Below are 25,648 nucleotides of genomic sequence, written 5' to 3'. Positions count from 1 at the left end.
TCCCACTCAGCCTCGCGGCAAATTTATTCACATTTATTCATACTTGGTGAATCATTCATGGATTTATACACAGTAATCTCTTGTTATAAAAGCCCTTGTTGGAGTACGGTTGTTGGGATATACCAAGAAAGGCAATATGTCGAATGTACTGTATCCATTCTGATCTAAGGGTTTTTAGTTTCAGGAAAGTAGACAGAACGTGCAAATAATCGTAAAGTATAGAATTGATAGAATTTGTAGATATAAAAATATATGGTGATCTTAGTTGTGTTATTGACAGTCTTATATTTAAGCTCTTTATATTTAAGTTCTTTCAAAGAATGAGTTCTTATGCTAGGTGCAAAAGCACCAACATTTTTAAACTAGCATGACTGCCTGACTGCCGATATGTTTGAACGTGTCGTGATGATGTTGTGTATCAGTTCACCAACATTATGTCCTTTGCTTTATCCCCCCCCCCCCCCCTCCCCTTATGGTACTATCTTTTGAGTCCGTTGCTAGGGAAATTTGTTTTATAAAAGTTTCTGTTTTTTTGTCAAATCTCTTGGAACTTTTAACATAAGTGTTTTAGACATAAATGACACAAGTGATGACGTCATCTGACCCCTCCCATGGTCACGTAACCCAGAACATAAAAACATGTCGGAGAAGCTACTGTTCAAATCTACCATATTTTTTTTTTGCAGAAATATTTTAACATCACTATTTTCTTAAACTTCACGCATCGGATTTGCGAAATTTTGATACCGCGAGAAATGGCGAATGTTTATGTTCTTCGAAAACCACATATTTGGTAATAACTTTTTTATTTTTTCAAAAATCAAAAATCCCATGTGCTAAGTTGTTAGGAATGGTAATATCAATGGTTTGAATGAAAATTTTTTTACAGTGGTTGTAAAATGTTCAAAATTAACGTTTTTTTCTCGCGCGGAAATTGCCGCCATCTTGTTTTTTTTTCGCCATCTTTTTTTATTCTCGAAAAACATATAAAAATTGCATTTTCTTCTACAAAATGTCGAAACTGGAGTTTCGAAGAAAATAAAAATAAAAAAAAGGACTCGACTGGGGATTGAACCCGGAGCGCTTGCTTACGAGTTTAAGGTGCTAACCACTTGGCCACGGAAACAAGTTGGAAGACGCTCGGCGATTTTAGTCTATTTAACCAAATGTAGCGCTTTTCCCTTTCGTAGAACGGAGTTTCGTAGCAACGAGATAGTACCATAGGCCCTTAAGGGCAGCCAGCAGCAATGGATGTGTTCGCTGGTGCTTTAGGGCTGATTGTAATTATACCCGAAATCGTGACCGCTCAGAATCCAAAATCCATTTCGCGTTTGAGAAAAGCAGATGGTCATCCAACCTTTAGAGGGAGAGGGGGGTTGAATGATTGTTTGGATTAAATCTAACACTTTCCAATACATTTTATGATTGCTGATTTCACAGACCAGAAATTTCGGTTCCCTGTTGGTTGTTGGAGTCAAGGTGGTGTTTTTGTTTTCAGGGATAAAATCAAGGATCATCAAAGTTTGTCAAAGTCTGCTCTTTTGTTATGGAAATCACGCACAAAACAAATTTTCTTGATATACCTCTATCTAAACTGTACTCTCGTGCTGCATCAATGCGAGGTCAGCGTCCTGTTTGGTGTAACATCCGGGAACATGAATTTGCTCGTCGTCTCCATGGCGACAGCACGGCATCCCGTAATAATCTTTAGCGTCCTCGGCTTCTTCTATGGTCTGGTGCATATTCGAGTAGATTGTCTCGGGGATCCAGTACGTTACCATGGCAGCGATGAGTGACAGCACTCCAAATATGGTGATGGGAAGGGACATGCCTACACCTGGAAGATGTCCCTTGGGAATTTTGAAAGTTTTTTTTTAATAATTGGAAAGGAAAATAACTATCATGTGACCATATCCAAGCAGCCATATAAGAAAAGGGAGAAATGACAACCATCTAGCAATATAAGAATGGAAATAACTACAACCATAAAAGCCTACTTGTAGGCTTTGATAGTTTTTTCCGGCACGAAAACCCCGAAAACACGAAGTTCGCATACCACGGGCGCGTTATCCAAGATGGCGGCCGTGGTATGCGAACTTCGTGTTTTCGAGGTTTTCGTGCCGGAAAAACTATTAAAGCCTACAAGTAGGCTACAATCATAACCATAAAGGTAAAGAGAAATTACTACCATTTTAGCCATATTAAGAGAAGGATAATAACTACTTAAGCATATAGAAGAAGGGAAATAACCACCAACTTAGCCATACAAGGAAACGCATGGTAGTGTAATATAAGCATACACCAGAGGACAAAAAAACGCAAAATTTGAGCATTACAAGGAGGGGATAAGAAAATAGTCGTATAAGGAAATATAGATACCCACCATCATAGCCATATAAGGTGCTATTATCGCACCAACACGGGCACAAGTTGAGCCGACTCCAAGGGCGGTATTCCTGTGGTTATGTGGAATAAATGGCACAAATTATCTTTTCACTGTACACTTTGAGGGACGTAAACCCTCGTGTAAATAGAGGCAGCAAAAGCCACTATCACTGGCTGAATAATAAAATACTCGAAATTTTAGTAATTTCCTCGCCCCAACATGATTACAAACAGCAACAACATTTTTGCTGGATGAACTATGGTTGCTGTTTTTACGGTTATAAATTGAACCACGATAAGAACAAAGTACATAGATGGGGTTATGGTTAGAGTTAGGGCGATTAGTCTTAGGGAAAGACCATTAGAAGGGGGGTGGGGTAAGGAACCAAAAAAATGCACACACGATAAAAAGCCTGGGAAAAACGCATGCAGCCCAGACTGGACAGGAAAATATGCATACAAAGAAGAAATATTTTGATAATTTTAATATTTTAATAATTTAAAATGGAGACAAGAAAAAAACGAATGAAACCTCCCCCATTCCTCACTTATCTAATGGTCAGTCCCTATTAGTGTTATCTATACAGATGAGTTTTTGGACATTAATTCGCAACCCGTTTTCGGCAGTAAAAATTGTTAAAGGGGATTAAAATACCTGATTTTCCAGGTGATTTTCCTTACACTTTTCCGTGGCTTATGAGTCTATTTTGTCATACTAAAATAAAGACATGAATTTACCTCAGGACAGTCGGGAATAGTTCGGTTGTGATAAGGTAGACGGCGGTCCATGAGGCGTAGTTAAACGCATATCCGATGATAGAGGCAATCGATTTGATAATCGCATATTCTAAAAAAATAGAATAGAAAAAATAAATGGGAAAGACAACAAAGGGACACCAACTCTGGTTTCTATTCTCACCGTTTGGGATAACTAGTGTTAGTAGACACGCCGCCCCTGCAAGAAGTCTCAAAATGAAGTTGGTAATACGTCTCCCGATCCTGAGGAAAACCAAATCAAAATATTGGTGCCAACTTTATGATAAAAAATTGTGATAATGATGACGATGATATGGTCATGATTTAGGTGGTAGCTATAATGATGATAATAACTATAATCATGACGTTGGCGAGGATGATTATAACTATAATCATGAATGTGGCTTTGATTATAATGACTATAATCATGAATGTGGCTTTGATTATAATGATGACTATAATCATGAATGTGGCTTTGATTATAATGATGACGATAATCATAACTGTGGCCATGCTGATGCTGACTATTATCATATGACGCTGGCTATGCTGATGATGACTATAATCATGACTGTGGCTATGCTGATGATGACTATAATCATGACTGTGGCTATGCTGATGATGACTATAATCATGACTGTGGCTATGCTGATGATGACTATAATCATGACGTTGGCTATGATGATGAAGACTCTAATCATAACTGTGGCTATGATAATGATGACTATAGTAATGACGCTTGCTATGCTGATGATGACTATAATCATGACGGTGGCTATGATAATGACTATAATCATGACTGTGGCTATGATAATGATTATAATCATGACTGTGGCTATGATAATGATGACTATAATCATGACTGTGGCTATGCTGATGATGACTAAAATCATGACGGTGGCTATGATGATGATGACTATCATCATGACGGTGGCTATGATGATTATGACTAAAATCATGACTTTGGCTATGATGATGATGACAATCATGACGCTGGCTATGCTGATGATGACTATAATCATGACGGTGGCTATGATGATAATGACTATAATCATAACTGTGGTTATGATGATGATGACTATAATAATGACGCTGGCTATGATGATGATGACTATAATCATAACTGTGGCTATGATGATGATTAATATAATCATGACGTTGGCTATGATGATGAAGACTATAATCATGAATGTGGGTATGATGATGATGACTGTAATCATGACGGTGGCTATGATGATGATTAATATAATCATGACGCTGGCTATGATGATGAATACTATAATCATGAATGTGGCTATGCTGATGATGACTCTAATCATGACGGTGGCTATGATAATGACTATAATCATGACTGTGGCTATGATGATGATGACTATAATCATGACGATGGCTATGATAATGATGATGACTATAATCATAACTGTGGCTATGATGATGATGACTATAATAATGACGCTGGCTATGCTGATGATGACTATAATAATGACGCTGGCTATGATGATGATGACTATAATCATAACTGTGGCTATGATGATGATTAATATAATCATGACGTTGGCTATGATGATGAAGACTATAATCATGAATGTGGCTATGATGATGATGACTGTAATCATGACGGTGGCTATGATGATGATTAATATAATCATAACTGTGGCTATGATGATGATTAATATAATCATGACGTTGGCTATGATGATGAAGACTATAATCATGAATGTGGCTATGATGATGATGACTGTAATCATGACGGTGGCTATAATGATGATGACTATAATAATGACGCTGGCTATGCTGATGATGACTCTAATCATGACGGTGGCTATGATGATGATGACTATAATCATAACTGTGGCTATGATGATGATTAATATAATCATGACGTTGGCTATGATGATGAAGACTATAATCATGAATGTGGCTATGATGATGATGACTGTAATCATGACGGTGGCTATGATGATGATTAATATAATCATAACTGTGGCTATGATGATGATTAATATAATCATGACGTTGGCTATGATGATGAAGACTATAATCATGAATGTGGCTATGATGATGATGACTGTAATCATGACGGTGGCTATGATGATGATTAATATAATCATAACTGTGGCTATGATGATGATTAATATAATCATGACGTTGGCTATGATGATGAAGACTATAATCATGAATGTGGCTATGATGATGATGACTGTAATCATGACGGTGGCTATAATGATGATGATTATAATAATGACGCTGGCTATGCTGATGATGACTCTAATCATGACGGTGGCTATGATGATGATGACTATAATCATAACTGTGGCTATGATGATGATTAATATAATCATGACGTTGGCTATGATGATGAAGACTATAATCATGAATGTGGCTATGATGATGATGACTGTAATCATGACGGTGGCTATGATGATGATTAATATAATCATAACTGTGGCTATGATGATGATTAATATAATCATGACGTTGGCTATGATGATGAAGACTATAATCATGAATGTGGCTATGATGATGATGACTGTAATCATGACGGTGGCTATAATGATGATGACTATAATAATGACACTGGCTATGCTGATGATGACTCTAATCATGACGGTGGCTATGATGATGATGACTATAATCATGACGGTGGCTATGATGATGATGACTATAATCATAACTGTGGCTATGATGATGATGACTATAATAATGACGCTGGCTATGATGATGATGACTATAATCATAACTGTGGCTATGATGATGATTAATATAATCATGACGTTGGCTATGATGATGAAGACTATAATCATGAATGTGGCTATGATGATGAAGACTATAATCATGAATGTGGCTATGATGATGATGACTGTAATCATGACGGTGGCTATGATGATGATTAATATAATCATGACGCTGGCTATGATGATGAATACTATAATCATGAATGTGGCTATGCTGATGATGACTCTAATCATGACGGTGGCTATGATAATGACTATAATCATGACTGTGGCTATGATGATGATGACTATAATCATAACTGTGGCTATGATGATGATGACTATAATAATGACGCTGGCTATGATGATGATGACTATAATCATAACTGTGGCTATGATGATGATGACTATAATAATGACGTTGGCTATGATGATGAAGACTATAATCATGAATGTGGCTATGATGATGATGACTGTAATCATGACGGTGGCTATGATGATGATTAATATAATCATGACGCTGGCTATGATGATGAATACTATAATCATGAATGTGGCTATGCTGATGATGACTATAATAATGACGCTGGCTATGCTGATGATGACTCTAATCATGACGGTGGCTATGATGATGATGACTATAATCATGACGGTGGCTATGCTGGTGATGACTATAATCATGACGGTGGCTATGATGATGATGACTATAATCATGACGGTGGCTATGATGATAATGACTAAAATCCTGACGTTGGCTATGATGATTATGATGATGATGACTAAAATCATGACGTTGGCTATGATGATGATGACTAAAATCATGACGTTGGCTATGATGATGATGACTATAATCATGACGTTGGCTATGATGATGATGACTATAATCATATGACGCTGGCTTTGATGATGATGACTATTATAATGACTGTCGCTATGATGACGATGACAACTCGTAAGGCCTTGACTACTCACACTCTCAGCAAGCCCCAACTGATGGTAAGTGTTACAATCGGGGCGAGCCGCATTATGATCATATTGATGTAGATATTTCCAAATAGACTTGTCACCGAGAGTAAAATAGCAAAGTCCATCATTGATGTTACAAACCTGCAACAACATAACAAGAGAAATAATAATGCCTATTACATTTTATTTATACTACTGTGATATTTAGCATGCTCGGGGATCCAGCGTGCTTTGCGGGCGCTCCCACGCAAAGCACGCTGGATCCGCGAGCATGCCTATATAGCCATCTTCGGGACAGAGAAAAGTGTTTAGGTTTGCTGATTAATGAATTGAGCCAAATACATTTCTGGGCATTTTAGCTGAATTAGCCTAAGAGGGTTATCGCTTGATAGGTGACAGCATGGACAAGAGGTGACTCCGTATTATAAACAATTATGTGAAAGAAGACTGTAAAAATACCAGCTAAATCCCATAACAAAAGTCCATTTTCTCATCTTCGTCGTCTTGAATAAGTCCAGATGTGTATGCTTTTTCTTGTTCTTTTCTCGGATGATTTGGTCTCTTCGTATTTCTTCCAGCATCTCTGTCATTTTGCCAGCGTCCACAGCGTTGTTGTTGTGCTTCGGGCCATATTTTATGAGCACTTTCAACGCGTCTTCAATACGTCCTTTAGTGACAAGGAAACGCGAGGACTCTGGAAACACCCTGGAGGAGAAAAAGAAACGCACGGAAACATGTTGTAAGAATATCTGACACGACGTCATATAAGAATCGAAGCGGAACCCCATTAAGTTGAACCCTCCCTTTCAGCCCCCCCCCCGCCTCCCGGTAAATTGGCAAAAAAACCTAGTTTTGTGGGCCAAATAATATTTCACTGTTTAAACACCATTCCGTAATGGTACGAGCCAAACATTTCTAGTTGTGATGTGGTAAGCTCTACCTTCGTTATTGTTTGAAAAAATCATAGAGGCTAACAAAGCCTCTTTAGAATTTGAATGAAAATTGTTTTATCATCAATAATCAATTTCTCACCTAATAAAAATAAAAAGCAGGAATATCGGCGTGCTGCAAACTCGTATCATTGTCCTCCAGTCTCTGATATAATAAGCAAGGAGGATTCCTAGCAAGCCTGAAAGCTCCCAATAGTAGTTATTGATGTTCCCTGCCAACGTTCGCCATGTGGGACCCACCAACTCGATGCCATACACGAAGAGCGCAAGGGTGGTTCCCATTTGGCCGAAGCCGACACAGAGCTGGAGGAACGCGAATAAGGGAACGGAATCAACAAAGGACGCACTTAAACTAGCAGCACCCTGGAACAAAAAACGGGAAATTGGTAAACATTCAGGAAAGGGCTGCGGGACAGACAGACAGACAGACAGACAGACAGACAGACAGACAGACAGACAGACAGACAGCACCCTGGAACAAAAAACGGGAAATTGGTAAACATTCAGGAACGGGCTGCTATTTACCATGATACCGTAGCAGCAAAAGATGACCTTCTTTCTTCCAAATGTGTCCGAAAGCGGACCTGTGAGAAGGCATGCGAAAAGCATTCCACCAAAAAAACAGGACTGGATAGTGGCTCCCAGGGGCGCGCGGTCACATATAAGATTCCACTGTAAAGAATAAACATGTTTTCAAACTTACTATCAAGCGTATTTTACATCACGTAAATGTTTGATGCGCGCGTTAACCACCGGATTTCTACTATTGCCTACTTTAACAGAACAATAACAGGGGCAAACAGGTTACCCTTAAAGCCACAGAAATTTGGCTTAAAGCATTCAAGAAGCAAATGTGACTTGTTCATTTTGAGGTGGAAGATATACAGCATTTTCAGTTTCATTGCTTTTTTTATTAAAAAAAGGCCAATCATTCAAGAAGCAAATGTGACTTGGACATTTTGAGGCGAAAGATATACAGCATTTTCAGTTTCATTGTTTTGTTTTTTTCATTTAAAAGGCCAATCACGCCGCCATTTTACGCACCTGCATAATACTGATTCACTTAAAGAAGATGCGATGCTTTTAATAAAATATAGTTAATAAGGCATTAAACTTTAATCGTGGGTGGCTATATAAAGGAGTGGTTGGTCGACATTCTTTAACTAGCCAGCCTCCATTTAATGGCCGGCCCCTATTGGGCAGCCAACCTCTATTAAGTAACTACCCTCTATTGTGTTACAACCATCTCTTACCAACATATATTAAGCGGCCACCCAACATCTTTTATCTGATCAACACAGACGCTCAAATTACAAGAGACTCCTAATAATCAAGAAAACGGCCCATTCTTACCTCAGAGACGGTGCTTGTGAAAGGTCCGTCAAAAGAATACGACGTACAGTTTTCACAACACGTGTTAGGAGGGCACGTGGTATTAGTGACGTCACAGTGAAACTGCGGGGTGCCCATGGCGAAAACCAGGAGCATGAACTGGAGCATAATGGGAATAATGATACAGTAGCTGCCAAAGTACACTAATCGCTGGTAAAGGCTGAATGACCTTATATGGTGAAAGACGTCATCAAACTCACGAAGCCCTTCTTTCCTGTCCATCTTCAGTTATCTGCAAACAAATGAAAGCATTTGAATGTTTCGCCTGGCTTTAAACAGGTATTTAATGCGGCAAAAGGTTTGTTTGTACCGAAAATGACCACAGTAGACCCTTTGTACGTATCTAAATTTCTCCAAATATCCCTTGTTCGAGCCATTTTCTCGCTTTGAAGTCTTTACCGGCTAAACGGCTTGGTACAATGAAGTTTAAAACGGGACAGTAACGCTTTTGAAAGGTTGTGTTCCATATCGATCTTTGAGAAGGTAGAAATAAATTGACCAAAAGTACCGTAAATACATCTTTAAAAAATCACATTGTTTTACTGCCCATTTGAAAGTTAAATCCAAGTTTCTGTTACAATCAATGTTTGTTATTTAAGCTAGCGTTTTATTTTCAAAGATACTCTCGTATAATGGACGTTTCTGATTGCCTATTTTGATTTTGGTTCACCGCTTACTTTTGGTGAATAATATCACGTCGAAAGCTGGGGCTGCTTTTACCATCCTGAGATGCGAGATGTAGGTTGAAAACGAGGCAAGATGAAAACGAGGCAGGACGAAAACGGTAAGCTTCAAATGGTTTTTGGTGAGCAATCACCCTGATTACTGGGATACCTGTGGAAGCCCAGTCATAAAATGCAATTTACTTTATTTTTAATTCTTTTTTTTTTTTTTGTCGTGTGCAAAATTGCACAATGCCCAAAGGCTCTGCCTCAACCGCCATCTTGGATTAATTTTGAAATTCCAACCTCCATGAGGCGCTTACTAGCGTGACCGGACTAAGCGTGCAGGGGCAGCATGAAAAACGGGAAGCGCCTGGCAGATTCTGAAAACAAAATAGCGGCAGATAATGAGGTCAGTAATATGCACGGTAAACAACACGCTTTTACTGAAGTGCGAAGGGAGCGAAATGTTCACCAAGCTGTCCTACGACATCGTGCGCCTTGTCCTCAGTCACAATTTCTACAAGGAGAATGCTGAATTTTACGAGAAAGCCAGAGTAGCAAATTATTTTCGTATAGCACACAGAATCAACTTTTGTTGACAAGAACATGCAGGAAGCTCTAGCGTTACGACGGCTACTTCACGTTAGCGAAACATGGCTCTTCCTTCAAGAATTGTTTGAGAATAGAAGCGAGCATGTGAGTCGCATTACCTTCCAAATCAGGGTATTGGAAGCAGGCCCGTACCCAGGATTTTTCTTGGGGGGGGGGGGGGGGGGGGGTGCGAAATATGAAAAAGTGGACCTGATTTTTCCGGGGGGGGGGAGGGGGAGTGAGGAAGTTCTCTGATAAAAATTTAACCACCAAGGCTGCCTTTGAAGCATGCCTTTGCAGTATCTCCACGGGACGTTTATTTTTAGATTAGGCTACATACAAAAGGGATCTAGCTAATGATTTTTAGTTTTGTCTACAAATAGCACGTCTATTGAGAACAAAAGTGGAGTTTTGGCCCTTGTAGGGGGGGTGCGTTCGCACCCCCTGCACCCCCCTCTGGGTACGGGCCTGGGAAGAATGTGTCAAGTTCTTCGATATCTCCCTCCGACGCTATCGCTGACTTTCGCTTTGAGAGTTTACTCTAAAAACTTCCTTTGAAGCTACATTTCTTTGATTATTTATACTTCAAAACGCAAATATAAAATTTCAGGAGTCTAAACAAAAAACGAAAGTGATTTATCCTGTAAGTTCGAAGCGCGAACGATTTTTCTCCCGAAATCCAGAAATCGGAAACAATGTTACAGAAATCGGACATAATCTGCGTTGACCCTTCGTCCAGTCAATCTGTGGTTTCAGGTGGAACTAATTGCAATAGAATTTCTCTCAACGGATTTTGAACAAGTAATACAACCTAGTTAACATACTAAAAGTCCCCAAAAATCACTTTCGTGGAACATCCTGGAATTTGTGATTTTTCCATTTCGAAGCAAAACCTCAGGGTACCCGCGTTGCTAAAACGGAAAAATAATTAAATACACGTCTCAATCAACATTTGAAAGACCATTGGTCAATGTTGATTAAATACTCAGTTTGGATATCGAAACAAAGCAAATTGCCCCTGTTTTATATCTTTTTCCAATATTTCTGTATTCCAAAAACCACAGGGTACCCGCGTCGAAAACACAAAACAAATTTGAAAATTTCAAAGGTCATTGGACAAAAATTACTAAAGACACAAATTCTAGTATCGAAATAAAGCAACTTGTCCATGTTTCATTTCTATTTTAAATATTTTCTCCACAAATGTATTTCTGCATTCTGGCGTCAGTGACTTGAAATTTGTATAGAAAACAAAATTACATGTGACAGCAACTCAGAAGCTAGGGTTGTTATGGAAGGCATAGCCTCTCGTCACCTCCCAGTGACTTCCGGGGTCCCTCAAGGAAGCCTAATAGGCCCCCTTCTATTTAGGACCTACATCAACGATCTAGCAGACGCCACAGACAAAGACACACCGCCATATACTCAGACGACACAAAGCTATACCGAAGAATCTCTTCGATAAAGGACTGTGAAGCTCTTCAGGATGACCTGACAAGTCTAACAAATGGGGCGACGAAACAAATATAAAGTAGAAATCGCCCCAAACTGGTGGACTATCCGCTTGGCGCCACAAGTCTTCAGCGCATCAACAGTGAAAAAGATCTCGGGGCACAATATCGGGCAATCTCACATAGGACACCCACATTCTATTTGTGGTCCAAGGCCAACAGAATGCTTGGTCTGCTCAAGAGGACATGTGTCCTAATTACAGACACAGGATCAGGCGTACTCTATACCTGTCCCTTGTCAAGTCGCAGCTATGTTTCGCCACTGAAGTCTCTCCCCGGCAGCGTAAGACTTAAAATGTCCTCCTAGAAAGAGTTAAAAGGCGAGCCACCCGTTGAATTCTAAGATCCAAGATCGGGGTCTTGAGCTATAAAGAGCGACTTCTAAAACTCGATCTACTACTCTTGGTCTACGACTGAGAGGTGAAAGACCTAATCTTTTTTTTAGTGTAACTAACTAGTGTAACTTCGAAATGACCGACCTGAATGTCCACCCTTTTGTCACTTTTGTAAATCGTAATCGTACTCGTAACTTGAACTTTATCTCCGGCTCTTTGCAGAATAACTACTTTCAAGCATCTTATTTCAATCATATTGTAAAACCATAGAATCTAGTATGTAACTTAACTCAGTTCCATAAGTTCTCTGGCCTACTCGTATTACTCGTGCTTATAAATATTTCCTGAAGAATCATTATCAGACCTTACTTGCCAATGTTTTCAACTGTACATGGTCCATCGCACGGAACTGTGGCTGCCACCCCATTTAGTTTTCGAATAAAGTTATTTAAGACTATTCTAGTAATCAGTAACACTTTTGTGTCTCGAGGTTTTACACCCAGCCTAAAGAAAGCAAATGCAATCCATTTCTAGCAGCGATCCGTGTGTTGGAGGCAAGTCTGTCCGCACTGGACCACCCCCAAGGATCGCTGATAAATATAATGCAATACAAATGCTAATCGGATTGCAGCACCAGAAGATGAACCTGCAAGAAGAATGGTTTAGACTGCAGTGCACAAGGTCAGACTTGTCACAATTCTGGACTAATCGAGCTAGAGCTAGACGTCCAGTTTCATTAGAAGTGTAACTAGCTTTCTCTAGGCTGGTGTAAAACCTCAAGAAATTACAAAAGTGTTCCTGATTACTGCTGTAATTAAATAGGCTACCTACTGAGCTGATTTCACATAAGTTTGTTTTCTAGACAAATTTCAGTCACTGACGCGAGTGCGAAGAATGCAGAAATACATTTGTGGAATAAATATTTTAAATAGAAATAAAACATGAACAAGTTGCTTTATTTCGATACTAAAACTGTGTCTTTAATCATTTTTGGCCAATGACCTTTGAAATTTTCTGATTCAGACTTTTATTTTCAATTTTTTAGGGGTTTCGGCGCGGGTACCCTGTGGTATTTGGAATATAGAAATATTGGAAAAATAATATTAGACAGGGGCAATTTGCTTTGTTTCGATATCCAAACTGTGTCTTTAATCAACTTTGACCAATGGCCTTTTAAATGTACTGATTTAGACGTGTATTTTTTTTTTCCGTTTTAACGACGCGGGTACCTTGTGGTTTTGCTCCGAAATGGAAAAATCACATATTTCAAGATGTTCCACCAAAGGGATTTTTGGGGACTTTTAGTATGTTAACTAGGTTGTATTACTTGTTCAAAATCCGCTAAGAGAAATTCTATTGCAATAAGTTCCACCTGGGCCATAAAAGTTTCATAGGTTGACTGGACTACCTTCCCTTGTTCCTTTGCGCAGCGCTAAACCTTCCCATGGCTCATTGCGCTCACTAGTATATTTTTCACTTGTATTTACTGACTTTAGACGCATGGGTACGAGGCAGGGTATTTGTCTAGTGCTAACGCCATATTATAGATTTTTATTGAAAGACGATATGACAGCCTTACGACGTCAAAAACATGAGAAGTTCACGTTTATCTATTAATCAATTAGTTTATTAGAAAAAAAATATACCCAAAATAATCAGAAAAGTTGATACATTCTCAAATTTATCCACTGCGCAAAGAAGTTTTCAACCTTATTTCTATACGGTAATTGTGTGTTTTTCATCTAGAATCTTTCACTGCAACAAAAACTATGTGGTTGATGAATTACGGCACAAGGGAGCACAGTGTCGGTATTTTCTAAACCGAGTTTATTATTAAACATAATAAGTTAATCGTGATATCGATGTTTCACTGTATGTGGCGAAGTACTGGAAGATTTTTAAAAGAATGGTATTAACACACACGACAAAAAAATCAAACAGATTCGAATACGCGGCTTTCACGAAAACCCTAACCTTTTGCCAGTTTCCCAGCCCACAGACTGGACTGGAACTCGACCCTACAATCTCAAAACTGCAAAACTCATAAAAGTTAAATGTTGAAGCCGTTTGCATACAACTCATAGCATTCCCTTTGCGGCCAGCTCAGCAAAATAACAAAGACAACAATGAGGCCCTCTGTCAGAAGGGAACGCAAAGCGCGATGTTAAACACAATATCAAGCTTTGATCTTTTGAAACCAAGTGGTACAAATTCCTCAGCCAAGTATTTGGAGAGATCTACATTCTTTAAATATATAATACGCTCTTCCCTTCTTTGATGTACTCTCATTAGTAGAGGAGTCACGTACCTTTGTTATATGTGGTAAGGTCTTATAGGATAGTCTCTAAAACACATACGATTGCTTATTGCGCATGTAGAAGCCTTCTTGCTCTCGCGTGTCCTTGACTTGTAAGCGTGCACGTCCAGCATTAAGATTTTGCTTTGATGTGTGATCGAGTGAAGGGCACGAAGGGCACGAACCTTCCCAGGACGTATACGGTTACCCCTAGTATCAGATGTAAGTATCAGATTGTAAGTATCAGATTGTAAGTATCAGTATCAGTATAAGCGCTCCGCTAATCACCATTCAAGATGAAATGCAATACTCAAAAAAATGATTTTTCAATAATTTGTCTATAGACTTATATTTGTCTCCGGATTACAAAAATGTGTTTCTTTTTAAAATCGAACGAATATCAAATATTTTATGGATTTTTCCTTATTTTTCTCGGCTTGACCCCGAAAAACACTACACAATTTGAAACAAGTACCGATACCTGCAGCGCGAAAAATAAACAGCGCAGAAACACAACAACACCACAGGAGGCAACCAGGATAGATGCTCTCAATATTATTTTTATCTCGGCTTAATCCAGTTAAAATAGAATATTTGACAGATTTTCTCAAATATAGCCTCGCATCCATCATTTTGCACGATCGTTAAACCGACAAGGTGAGGCCTTAAAAGTCGTATCTGGTACATTCCTCTATCACAAAATGGTCATTTTTCCTGAAAAGATAGTCACTTACTTGCCTAGAATCTGAAATAAAATTCTGGGGATAATAAAATCCGGAGCGCTGAGAGCGCCAAGAAGATACAACACTTCACAGGTGACCTTTCAACTTGGGCTAACTATGACGCCAACTGCTGAATTCGCAGGGAAATTTGGCTTTTGCAGAAGTTCCCTCATCGATACAACGCTGAAAACAAATTTGAGGACCAATAAATATGTGTGTTATTACTTGCATTCTTCGTTGTGCGAGATGATTAAAAAAAACCACGTATTTGAGTGATTATTTGAATGGATTATAACTAGTCTGGCGTAATCTTTGTGTCCAAAGAATTCGTAACATAGATCAAAACAACAAGCTGAGTGGTTTTAAATTTTCCTCACCTCAGCTTGGGAAAGTTCTTGATAGGCATCGTTTTTTATCAATGCTTGTTCCTCTACAAACGCATAAAAACGGCTTGCGATCTCGGAATGTTTTTCATGGTGCTTCCACGTGACCGGCAGCGCACACAGGAATCCCAAAGTTTCTCAAACACAATGCAAAAAAAAAAGAGAAAAGAGAAAGAGCAACCAATCAAAAAATCTGATTCCTTATTTTGGAATAGAATAAAATAAATAAGCCATTGAAGTTATCGGATGATGGATTTTATTCGTGTGAAATTGACATGTGGCAATAAACAGATAGTTTTTTATACCAGTACCAGGTACGTTCTATGAGTTTTTATACACTGGTTTCTTCTTGCTGTCCGTTTTGCACAGTTTTAATGAATATGGCTTTTTGCTCATACTCTCAGTTCGTAGGCGGGGCGTGTTTCGCAAGTCAAGACAACCCTAATATAGTGCAGTGCGTGAATATCACAAACTGCACTCAAGATATCAAGAAGCATCTCCGTTTTATCGCTAAATTACAATGCAAAGCTGCTTCTGGCCAGTGCAGGTAAAACAATTTAAACATTGACGCTCATGAATAACCACTTTTTATACAGTTTGATTTGCTGTCCAGGTTTGTTTGAACCTGAAGGAAAATACACAAAGCTCCCTATCTGCCCAAGCCACCGCGATGCACATGGCGCATCAGATGGCGCAGTAATCGTAAAAATTGCTGCTGCCTAGTATTTTGACCAGTCACCGGAGCCGGGCTAAGCGGAAAGTGGGATATCCGTGGACAGCGCAAGATCCAGATATCCCGTGGACAGCGCCAGATCCAGATTTTCCTGTTTACAGCGCCAGAGCCAGATCCCCCCGTGGACAGCGCCAGAGCGAGAACCTCCGAACCATAACCCCCGTGGACAGCGCCCGAACCATATCCCCCGTGGATAGCGCCAAAGCCGGTCCCCCCGTGGACAGCGCCAGAGCAAGACCCCCCGTGGACGGCGCCTGATCAAGATTTCCTTGTTGACAGAGCCAAAGCCAGATACCACGGTGGACAGCGCCAAAGCCAGATATTCCCGTGGACATCGCTAGAGCCAGATCCCCCCGTGGACAAGAGCAAGATCCCCCGTGGACAGCGCCAGATCCAGATTTTCCTGTTTACAGGGCCAAAGCCAGATCCCCCCGTGGACAGCGCCAGAGCGAGAACCTCCGAACCATAACCCCCGTGGACAGCGCCCGAACCATATCCCCCCGTGGATAGCGCCAAAGCCGGTCCCCCCGTGGACAGCGCCAGAGCAAGATCCCCCCGTGGACGGCGCCTGATCAAGATTTCCTTGTTGACAGAGCCAGAGCCAGATACCACGGTGGACAGCGCCAGAGACAGATACCCCCGTGGACATCGCAAGAGCCAGATCCCCCCGTGGACAAGAGCAAGATCCCCAGTGGACAGCACCAGAGCCAAATCCCCTCGTGGACAGTGCCAGAGCAAGGTCCCCCCGTGGACAGCGCCAGAGCAAGACCCCCCGTGGACAGTGCCAAAACCAGATTTCCTTATCGACAGAGCTAAAGCCAGATATCACGGTGGGAAGCGCCAGAGCCAGATACCCCGTGGACAGCGCAAAAGCCAGATCCCCACGTGGACAGCACCAGAGCCAAATCCCCACGTGGACAGCGCCACATCAAGAAACCCCCGTGGACAGCGCCAGAGCAAGAAACCCCGTGGGCAGCGGCACAGCAAGAAACCCCCGTGGACAGCGCCAGAACCAGATTTCCTTATTGACAAAGGCAGAGCCAGATATCATGGTGGACAGAGCCAGAGCCAGATACCCACGTGGACATCACCAGAGCCAAATCCCCACGTGGACAAGAGCAAGATCCCCAGTGGACAGCACCAGAGCAAGATCCCCACGTGGACAGTGCCAGAGCAAGGTCCCCCCGTGGACAGCGCCAGAGCAAGACCCCCGTGGACAGTGCCAAAACCAGATTTCCTTATCAACAGAGCTAAAGCCAGATATCACGGTGGGAAGCGCCAGAGCCAGATAACCCGTAGACAGCGCAAAAGCCAGATCCCCACGTGGACAGCACCAGAGCCAAATCCCCTCGTGGACAGCGCCACATCAAGAAACCCCCGTGGACAGCGCCAGAGCAAGATCCCCCCGTGGACAGCGCCAGAGCAAGATCCCCACGTGGACAGTGTCAAAACCAGATTTCCTTATCGACAGAGCTAAAGTCAGATATCACGGTGGGAAGCGCCAGAACCAAACACCCCGTGGACAGCACAAAAGCCAGATCCCCCCCCCATAGAGCGCTAGATTCTTCCATGTAGATCTGATTGTGTACTGTACAGAATGATTTCCTCTGTGACATATACATTAATTTTTGGGGCTTTCAAACTATTGTGATATTTTGTGTCCGTTTTTAGAAAATTCCTTGCTATCAGTTTTTGTTAATATATTTTGTATACTTCGGATACAATTTCACAGCAATGACTAAACAATAACGGACATTGATAAAAAACACGATGCCTATCTAGTGCTTTCCCAAGCTGAATGCCACGAATTGTTTGGACACAGACATTACCTGAACAGCAAATCAAACTGTAGGTTTTAAAAAGTGGTTATTCATAGTGCGTCAATGTTAAAAATGTTTTACCTGCACCGGCCAGAACCAGCTTTGGTGAATCTCTCACCCCTAAGGAACGGAGATGCTTCTTGATGTCTTGTGTGCACTTTGTGATTTTCAGGCACCGCACTATACCAGGGTTGTCTTGACTAGCGCAACACTCCCCACCTACGAACTGAGAGTACGAGCAAAAAGCCATATTCTCACTAAAACTGTGCAAAACGGACAGCAAGAAGAAACCAGTGTATAAACACTCATAGAACGTACCTGGTACTGGTATGAAAAACTTCTGTTTATTACCAACTTTCAATTTCACACAAGATGTGTAACTTCCGCTCCGCATTGAAATAAAATCCATCATTCGATAACTTCGATGGCTTACAATTTCAAGCAATCCTTACGATTGGACATTATTTATTTTATTCTATTCCAAAATAAGAAATCAGATTTTTTGATGAGTCGCTTTTTCTGTTTTCTCTCTTTTTTTGCATTGTGTTTGAGAAACTTTGGGACTCCTGTGTGCACTGCCGGTCACGTGGAAGCACCATGAAAAACATCCCGAGATCGCAAGCCGAAGCGAGTTAAAAGGAATTTTATGCGTTTGTAGAGGAACAAGCATTGATAAAAAACGATGCCTATCAAGTACTTTCCCAAGCTGAGGTGAGGAAAATTCGATACCACTTAATTTGTTGTTTTGATCTATGTTACGAATTGTTTGGACACATACATTACGCAAGACTAGTTATAATCTATTCAAATACGTGTTTTGCCTAAATCATCTCGCACAACGAAGAATGCAAGTGATAACACACATATTTATTGGTCCTCAAATTTGTTTTCAGCGTTGTTTCGAAGTGGGAGCGTCGGCCAAAGCCAAATTTCCTTTCCAATTCAGCTGTTGATGTCACAGTTAGCCCAAGTTTGAAAGGTCAATAACCTGTGAAGTGTTGTATCTTCTTGGCGCTCTCAGCGCTCTGGATTTTATTATCCCCAAAATTTTATTTCAGATTCTAGGCAAGTAAGTGACTGTCTTTTCAGGAAAAATGACCTTTTTTGATAGAGCAATGTACCAGATGCGACTTTTAAGGCCTCAATTTGTCGGTTTGACGATCGTGCAAAATGATGGATGCGAGGCTATATTTGAGAAAATCTGTCAAATATTCTATTTTAACTGGATTAAGCCGAGATTAAAATACTATTGAGAGCATCTATCCTGGTTGCCTCCTGTGGTGCTGTTGTGTTTCTGCGCTGTTTATTTTTCGCGCTGCAGGTAGCGATACTTGGTTCAAATTTTGTAGTGTTTTTCGGGGTCAAGCCGAGAAAAATAAGGAAAATCCATAAAATATTTAATATTCGTTCGATTTTAAAAAGAAACACATTTTTGTAATCAGGAGACAAATATAAGTATATAGACAAATTATTGAAAAATCATTTTTTTGAGTATTGAATTTCATCTTGAATGGATTAACGGAGCGCTTCGTAAGTATTCCATTGTATAACAAAGTCTCGAATAACAAATTTTAAAAGTGTTTTGTTTAGATGTTGAAAGCATTAAATAATCTAGAAACGTTGGCTATTAGCGCCTCTTTCTGCGAAACCCTAAAAACACCATTTCTATATGAAAAGCCTATTTTCTCCCATACACCCCCTATCAGCATCCCTCTATCGGGTCGACATGGTGAGAACCTCACCGCGCAAGCGCACGTTTGATTGCTTGGGTCCCCTTTTTTTTATGGCGTCGCGTCCTGTTCATGACGGCATTTCATGTTTTTGCGTATGTTCGCCTTTGATGCGACTCGAGCTAACGTGGCCACCTCGAACGTTTTGTGAAGTGTACGGAAACATGCGGATTTTTCACTGAAGGCGACACTGACAGGGCAAAAAATGGCATAAAATTTTCCAATTCTCAATTATATATGTTCAAGATTCCGCATACAAGGAGTTCCTCTGACCAAATCCAAATTTTAAAGAAATTTAGAAGATAAGAAATTTAGATATAAGCGAGCAAAGTTGGCTTAATTTCTGATTACAGCCCTACTTCTCCCTAAAAACGAGGAGGATTCATACATTGAACATTTGAAAATTGCACTTTAAGCCTCATATCTCGAAGCCGATTCCATTAGACAAAAACACTTTTTGATATGTTAACGTAAAGAACCTATATGCAAAACTTCAAGCTACCCGAAGTTAACCAGACCTTATTTTGGGAAACTTGTTCACCGCTACCACGTCCGATGGTTCATAGCAACAAACGGGCCAGGCTATAGAAGTAAAGGGTGCTTTAGATCCACGACGCCGGCGCAAGAGGACGCCTGCTCGCGTACGTTCAATTGTGTACGCGCGCTGATTTTTGCCAATGTCGACGACAGAGCAAAAATCAGCGCGCGCACACAATTGAACGTACGCGAGCAGGCGTCCTCTTGCGCCGGCGTCGTGGATCTAAAGTACCCTTTACTGCTATAGCCTGGCCCGTTTGTTGCTATGAACCATCGGACGTGGTAGCGGTTAACCTTGACAGTTGGTTTTTATGAACCATGGCCCGTGAATGCTATAAGCCGTGACCCGCTGTTGCTATGAACCTGTGACCCGCTGTTGCTATGAACCCGTGACCCGCTGTTGCTATGAACCCGTGACCCGCTGTTGCTATGAACCTGTGACCCGCTGTTGCTATAAACCCGTGACCCGTTGTAACTATGGGCCCAAGACTTGTTGTCGCTATGAACCCGTGATCCGTTGTTGCTATGAACCCGTGATTCGTTGTTGCTATGAACCCGTGATCCGTTGTTGCTATGAACCCGTGACCCGTTGTTACTATGGGCCCACGATATAGATATTAATGATTATAATATGGATCTCCAAAGAAACTCCAAAGTTTGTGACTTGTCATCAATTCGAACGAAATGTTTCCGGCCTGAAAGATATTGTAGAAGAAATTGTTTTGAAAAACCAAGTTCATGCATTTTTAGTAAAACAGAACTAAAGTTACAGTAAAAGTGTGTGACCGGGTGGTATTTTGGGTTATTTTAGATTTTGCAAAGATTTTAAGTAAGCGATTTTTGGATTGCGATTATAATTGTTTTACGTATTTTACGGATTGTTTCTCAAACGTGATTCTAATTCGATCCGTACACGTTTAGGAATTTACTTTCAACGTGCTCAAATTAATCATATCCTGTTTTCTTACCGTGATAAAAAGATGTTTGTTTGTCCTGTTAGTAAGCACAGAAAAGCAGGGGTGGATGTGACCCCATGAAAAAAAACAATCAAAGTACAAAAAGAACATTGATTTAATGTATATGTTTACAAATTCCTTTAGATTAGTATCAATAGCTTGATAGTGATAATTGACTCAAGTTTAGCGTCCTTTACCATTTCCCAGGAAGATTAGTTTCTAAATTTGACAGGACAATGGACGCTGAGTAATTTGAGCTGTAGTAAATGTTAGCGTCCCTAGAAAAATGCGCGTCCCCAAGAGAGTATAAGAGCGGCTGTTTTTACAGTATCTGTTAGTTTTTTTCGCTCGATCGTTTTCGTTTCATTTCATTTATTTTTGCCTACTTTTTGGCTGGTGTCAGAACCTGATAGTTTTGCCTTCAGTATTGCATTTGTTTCTACATTTTTCTTAACCGCACGGTAAATGTCAAGTTCCAACGGTTACATTTTGGTGTCAGAAGTGGGATGCAAGTCGATTCTATGGCGTAGGTTTTCATTAAGTTTTTAGTTTGTGTGTAAGTAAGTTTTTGTTACAACGGTTCTCAACAGACTGGTCATGCAGGCTGGCCCAGACGCGAGACGTACTCTGGTGGCCCTGCGAGGATCGCAACGAGGAGCGCCAGAGGGACGAACGGTTCTACAAAAGATAAGGTTGGTTTGACGCGCGACAGGGTGTTGACATTTTCAAGTGACGCGAGCGCGATGTTGTAACGTAATGAGAGCGGTGGAAAGTACGCAAAAGGTCACGACGAGAAGAAAAGACGGAAGCTTCAGGGGTGTTGGTCAAGTCTGCTTGCCCTTGCATGGTCGGGGAGTGACGAGAGATGGACTGGTTACCCGCAGCATTCGTCCCGACGTTAATGCAAGAGATTGTTTGAGTGTGGGGTCTTAGTTTTGCCTTCAGTATTGCATTTGTTTCTACATTTACCGCACGGTAAATGTCAAGTTCCGACGGTTACAAGTGTCAAACGCTTTAGAGTAATCGGCTAATACCATCAAAGTTATTTCGCCGCGTTTCATAGCTCGAATTAGTTCGTCCTTGATGCCTAGTAGGGCCGTGGTCGTTGAGTGACCCTTCCGAAATCCAGACATGTTGTCTACAAAGAGCTTGAAGTGGTCAATAAAAGAAACGACTTGTTCAAGAACGAGTCTCTCAGTCTCTCAAATACCTTCGACAGAGCTGCTATGGTCTTGTAGGTTTTCAATAAGTTCATTCGTTGTTATCATCCTGGGTACATAGAGTACGCTAAGCTGTCGTGTTAGAGAAATTGTTCAGACTTTCCGGATCAGTTCTTAAAGGGTTGAGATTAGAATAGAGAATACGATGAATGGTTTTCCATATTTTGTTTGGGGCGTTTTGATGAGAGTTGATGAGAGTACAGATTCAAGCGAAAGATCATTTTCTTACCTTGCCGACCGCCAACTTGAGGGGGCTTCGTACAGCTAAAAGCAGCCCAATCATCGGCATTGTTGGTTTGATGGGCTTTCTTTCGCAACTCGTCCCGTTTTCGTTGCTCTTCTCTTGTTGATGTGTCAGCCATCCATGGAGCAGGGGTGTATCACCGCTTAATGTAACAACTGCCGCTTAATGTAACACTAACGCTTAATGTAACAACAAATCAACGCTTAATGTAATATAACGGACTTAACGCATAATGTAAGAACACTCGACGCTTATGTAATAACCATATAAATTTAACTAAGGACGAAAATACTCATATCTCGGATAGAAACATCGTCGGACAGACACACTTAGAAAATGTCATGTAGGTGTCAAGGGGGTTGCATAAATAGTCATGTGAGGTGTGACGTCATCGATGACGTCATTAACACGAAAATACTCATATCTCGGGATAGAAACATCGGGCAACCACACTTGGAAAATGTCATGTAGGTGTCAAGGGGGTAGTCATGTGATATGTGATGTCACCGAAGAAGTAGTTATGAACATCACTTCAATGGCAAGACCACTGGATGAGCCATGCGTTTTTACCAGCCTCCGGACACTCACGTATCGCCCGAGAATTGTGCCACTGTATCTGGCACTGCTTTACTAAATGTCGTGATTCAAGTGCGAGAAGACAGCTAATAATCTTCGATTTTTGCAAGACAGTGTATAGCTGGTGTGGTTGAAAACTTGTCAATCAACAATCAACTCCGTATGCCTGTACGGATGTAGTCACACATTTCAACAATCGTTAGGTTTCCGCCCTGGTATAAATTTGTTTTAAATGACAATCAAGTAAGGACCGATCAGAGGTTTTTTTTTTATTCTACCCGCGCTGTGCAATTAAACATAAAACAAAAAAGGCGACATTTGTCGGTAACAAATTTAACCTAATTTCGTCGGATAATTTTAGGGGAAGTAGTTTTTGAATCGCAATCGTTCATCGACTCGCAATTGTCGGACATACTTGGCTAGTTTAATTCTCGAGTGCTTGGTTCTTTCCGGATCGTCAAATGTTCCTTCAAAATGATCGGCTCGCAAAAGACATAACCCCAACGTGCTCTTAGCATGTAATACCTTGTCTGTTTAGCGTTTTTTTTAAAGATGATCAAAATGGAAAGGCCTTCTAAGACACCTCAATCACGTTATTCATTCTCAATTTAAGAGGAAATCTTACAAGGTTTAACAGGAAGTTTGCCGGTGAACAGATTTTCTAAAGGGCCCTAAGGGACGACAGATCATCGGATGATTTTGACCTCAAGAAAACTTGTCCTAAGTTTGGTCGTGTCCCAACTCTCGTAGCTCAAGATATAATTTTTCCTAGTTATGATGACGTAATAAATGACGTCATGTCACGTGTCCATTTTGCTGGACCCCCTTTGACCTCAAGACAACTTGGCCTAAGTTTGGTCGTGTCACAACTCTCGTAGCTCAAGATAGGATTTTGCTAGTTATGATGACGTAATTAATGACGTCATATCACGTGTCCATTTTGTTGACCCCCCCCCTTGACCTCAAGACAACTTGTCCTAAGTTTGGTCGTGTCACAACTCTCGTAGCTCAGGATATGATTTTCCTAGTTATGATGACGTCATTAATGACCGTAATTTCACGTGTTCCTTTTGTTGACCCCCCCTTGACCTCAAGACAACTTGTCCTAAGTTTGATCGTGCCACAACTCCCTTAGCTCAAGATATTGATATTCGTATTTGTGATGACATCATTGATGATGCAACGCTAAATGACCCCCCGTTACACCCTTATAACGCTAAGACGACTTTTCCCAAAGTTGGGGTGTCTTGCGAATTGTTCTTTCAAAATCTATCCAAATTCTATATCCAAATTCATGGTTATTACATTAAGCTTCGAGTGTTCTTACATTAAACGTTAAGCCCATTATTACATTAAGCGTTGAAAATTTGTTACATTTAGCGTTTTAACGCTAAAACAGTTAAAACTGTTTTATTACATTAAGCGTTGATTTGTTGTTACATTAAGCGTTAGTGTTACATTAAGCGGCGATTTTTGTTACATTAAGCGTTAGTGTTACATTAAGCGGCAGTTGTTACATTAAGCGGTGATACAAGGGGGCGTGTTACTTTAACCCTGTTTATTAGTAGGTGCGTGCCTATCAATTCGATCTTAAGGCCGGCGCACACGGTGAGCCATACGCATGCACTTTGCTCACTGTCTCGCAAGCAGAAACTCGCGGTTCAAGCAGGATAGAATTTTGCCTCAGTTGCTCGCGAGACGTAATTTGGTTCGATCGACGTCCGCACACGGTGAGTTTTTGGCCTCGCGAGGCAGTGAGCAAATTGCACGCTTGAAGTTTTGCTTACCATGTGCGCCGGGCTTAACAGAAGGGTATACACTTCTCAACCATGTCGTCGGTGGAATAAACGCCATACACATAATGTCAAGTGGAAGAGAATCCGCATCCGCTTTAAATTTTTCCTCATCAAAGTTCCTCTCGTTACGGATATATTTGTAGCGAGGGGGAAAACCTTTTGACACGTATATTAACTGTTGCATAAGGAGCGTCATGGTCGTTTATTGATGGGCAAAAGAGCACATCACAGTGAGCTATTCTATTTCGGGACTTTTGTAATAAGATGGTCAATTAGCGACTTTTAGAATGTTTAGTTATTCTTGTGGGTTTAATGACGTGATTTATTAATACCCAGGCGCGTACCCAGGATTTTTCTTGGGGGGGGGGGG

General features: G+C 40.8%; 1 protein-coding gene and 1 long non-coding RNA gene across 6 annotated transcripts; one reads left to right on the top strand and one right to left on the bottom strand.

Annotated features, from left to right (window-relative positions):
* Nucleotides 1–17: 17 nt before the first annotated feature.
* LOC5511751 (organic cation transporter protein) lies at nucleotides 18–20,598 on the bottom strand. Of its 4 annotated transcripts, none has more exons than XM_048720070.1 (12): nucleotides 15,661–15,783; nucleotides 15,296–15,466; nucleotides 14,574–14,771; nucleotides 9,125–9,395; nucleotides 8,297–8,443; nucleotides 7,854–8,134; nucleotides 7,281–7,526; nucleotides 6,828–6,962; nucleotides 3,305–3,384; nucleotides 3,124–3,232; nucleotides 2,384–2,456; nucleotides 18–1,850 (listed from the first exon to the last, which is right to left on the bottom strand). In XM_048720070.1, the coding sequence occupies exons 4-12, from the start codon at nucleotides 9,383–9,385 to the stop codon at nucleotides 1,590–1,592; spliced, it is 1,593 nt and encodes a 530-aa protein (XP_048576027.1). In that variant the 5' UTR covers nucleotides 9,386–9,395; nucleotides 14,574–14,771; nucleotides 15,296–15,466; nucleotides 15,661–15,783; the 3' UTR covers nucleotides 18–1,589. The 4 variants fall into 4 exon arrangements, with proteins under 4 accessions (XP_048576027.1, XP_048576029.1, XP_048576028.1 ...); XM_048720072.1 differs by having other exon boundaries at nucleotides 14,623–14,771; XM_048720071.1 differs by lacking the exons at nucleotides 15,296–15,466; nucleotides 15,661–15,783 and adding an exon at nucleotides 20,468–20,598.
* LOC116617898 lies at nucleotides 18,361–25,613 on the top strand. 2 transcript variants are annotated; one of them, XR_004295930.2, is made up of 3 exons: nucleotides 18,442–18,930; nucleotides 19,113–19,198; nucleotides 22,033–25,613. It is a non-coding gene; the product is annotated as an uncharacterized LOC116617898 (long non-coding RNA). The 2 variants fall into 2 exon arrangements; XR_007305284.1 differs by lacking the exon at nucleotides 22,033–25,613 and having other exon boundaries at nucleotides 18,361–18,930; nucleotides 19,113–19,478.
* Nucleotides 25,614–25,648: the final 35 nt, after the last annotated feature.

The sequence above is a fragment of the Nematostella vectensis genome, chromosome 12 (assembly GCF_932526225.1).
Source record: "Nematostella vectensis chromosome 12, jaNemVect1.1, whole genome shotgun sequence".
NCBI lineage: Eukaryota > Metazoa > Cnidaria > Anthozoa > Actiniaria > Edwardsiidae > Nematostella > Nematostella vectensis.
This window is presented reverse-complemented; position numbering and strand designations above follow the sequence as displayed.

Bases quoted from the DNA above. Each gene is read 5' to 3' on its own strand.
- LOC5511751 (XM_048720071.1), bottom strand. From the start codon at position 9,385: ATGGACAGGAAAGAAGGGCTTCGTGAGTTTGATGACGTCTTTCACCAT. The intron at 8,444-9,124 runs GTAAGAATGGGC...TATTCTTTACAG, and splicing joins TCACAAGCACCGTCTCTGAG to TGGAATCTTATATGTGACCG. The intron at 3,385-6,827 runs GTGAGTAGTCAA...GGTTTTCCTCAG, and splicing joins AGTTGGGGCTTGCTGAGAGT to GATCGGGAGACGTATTACCA.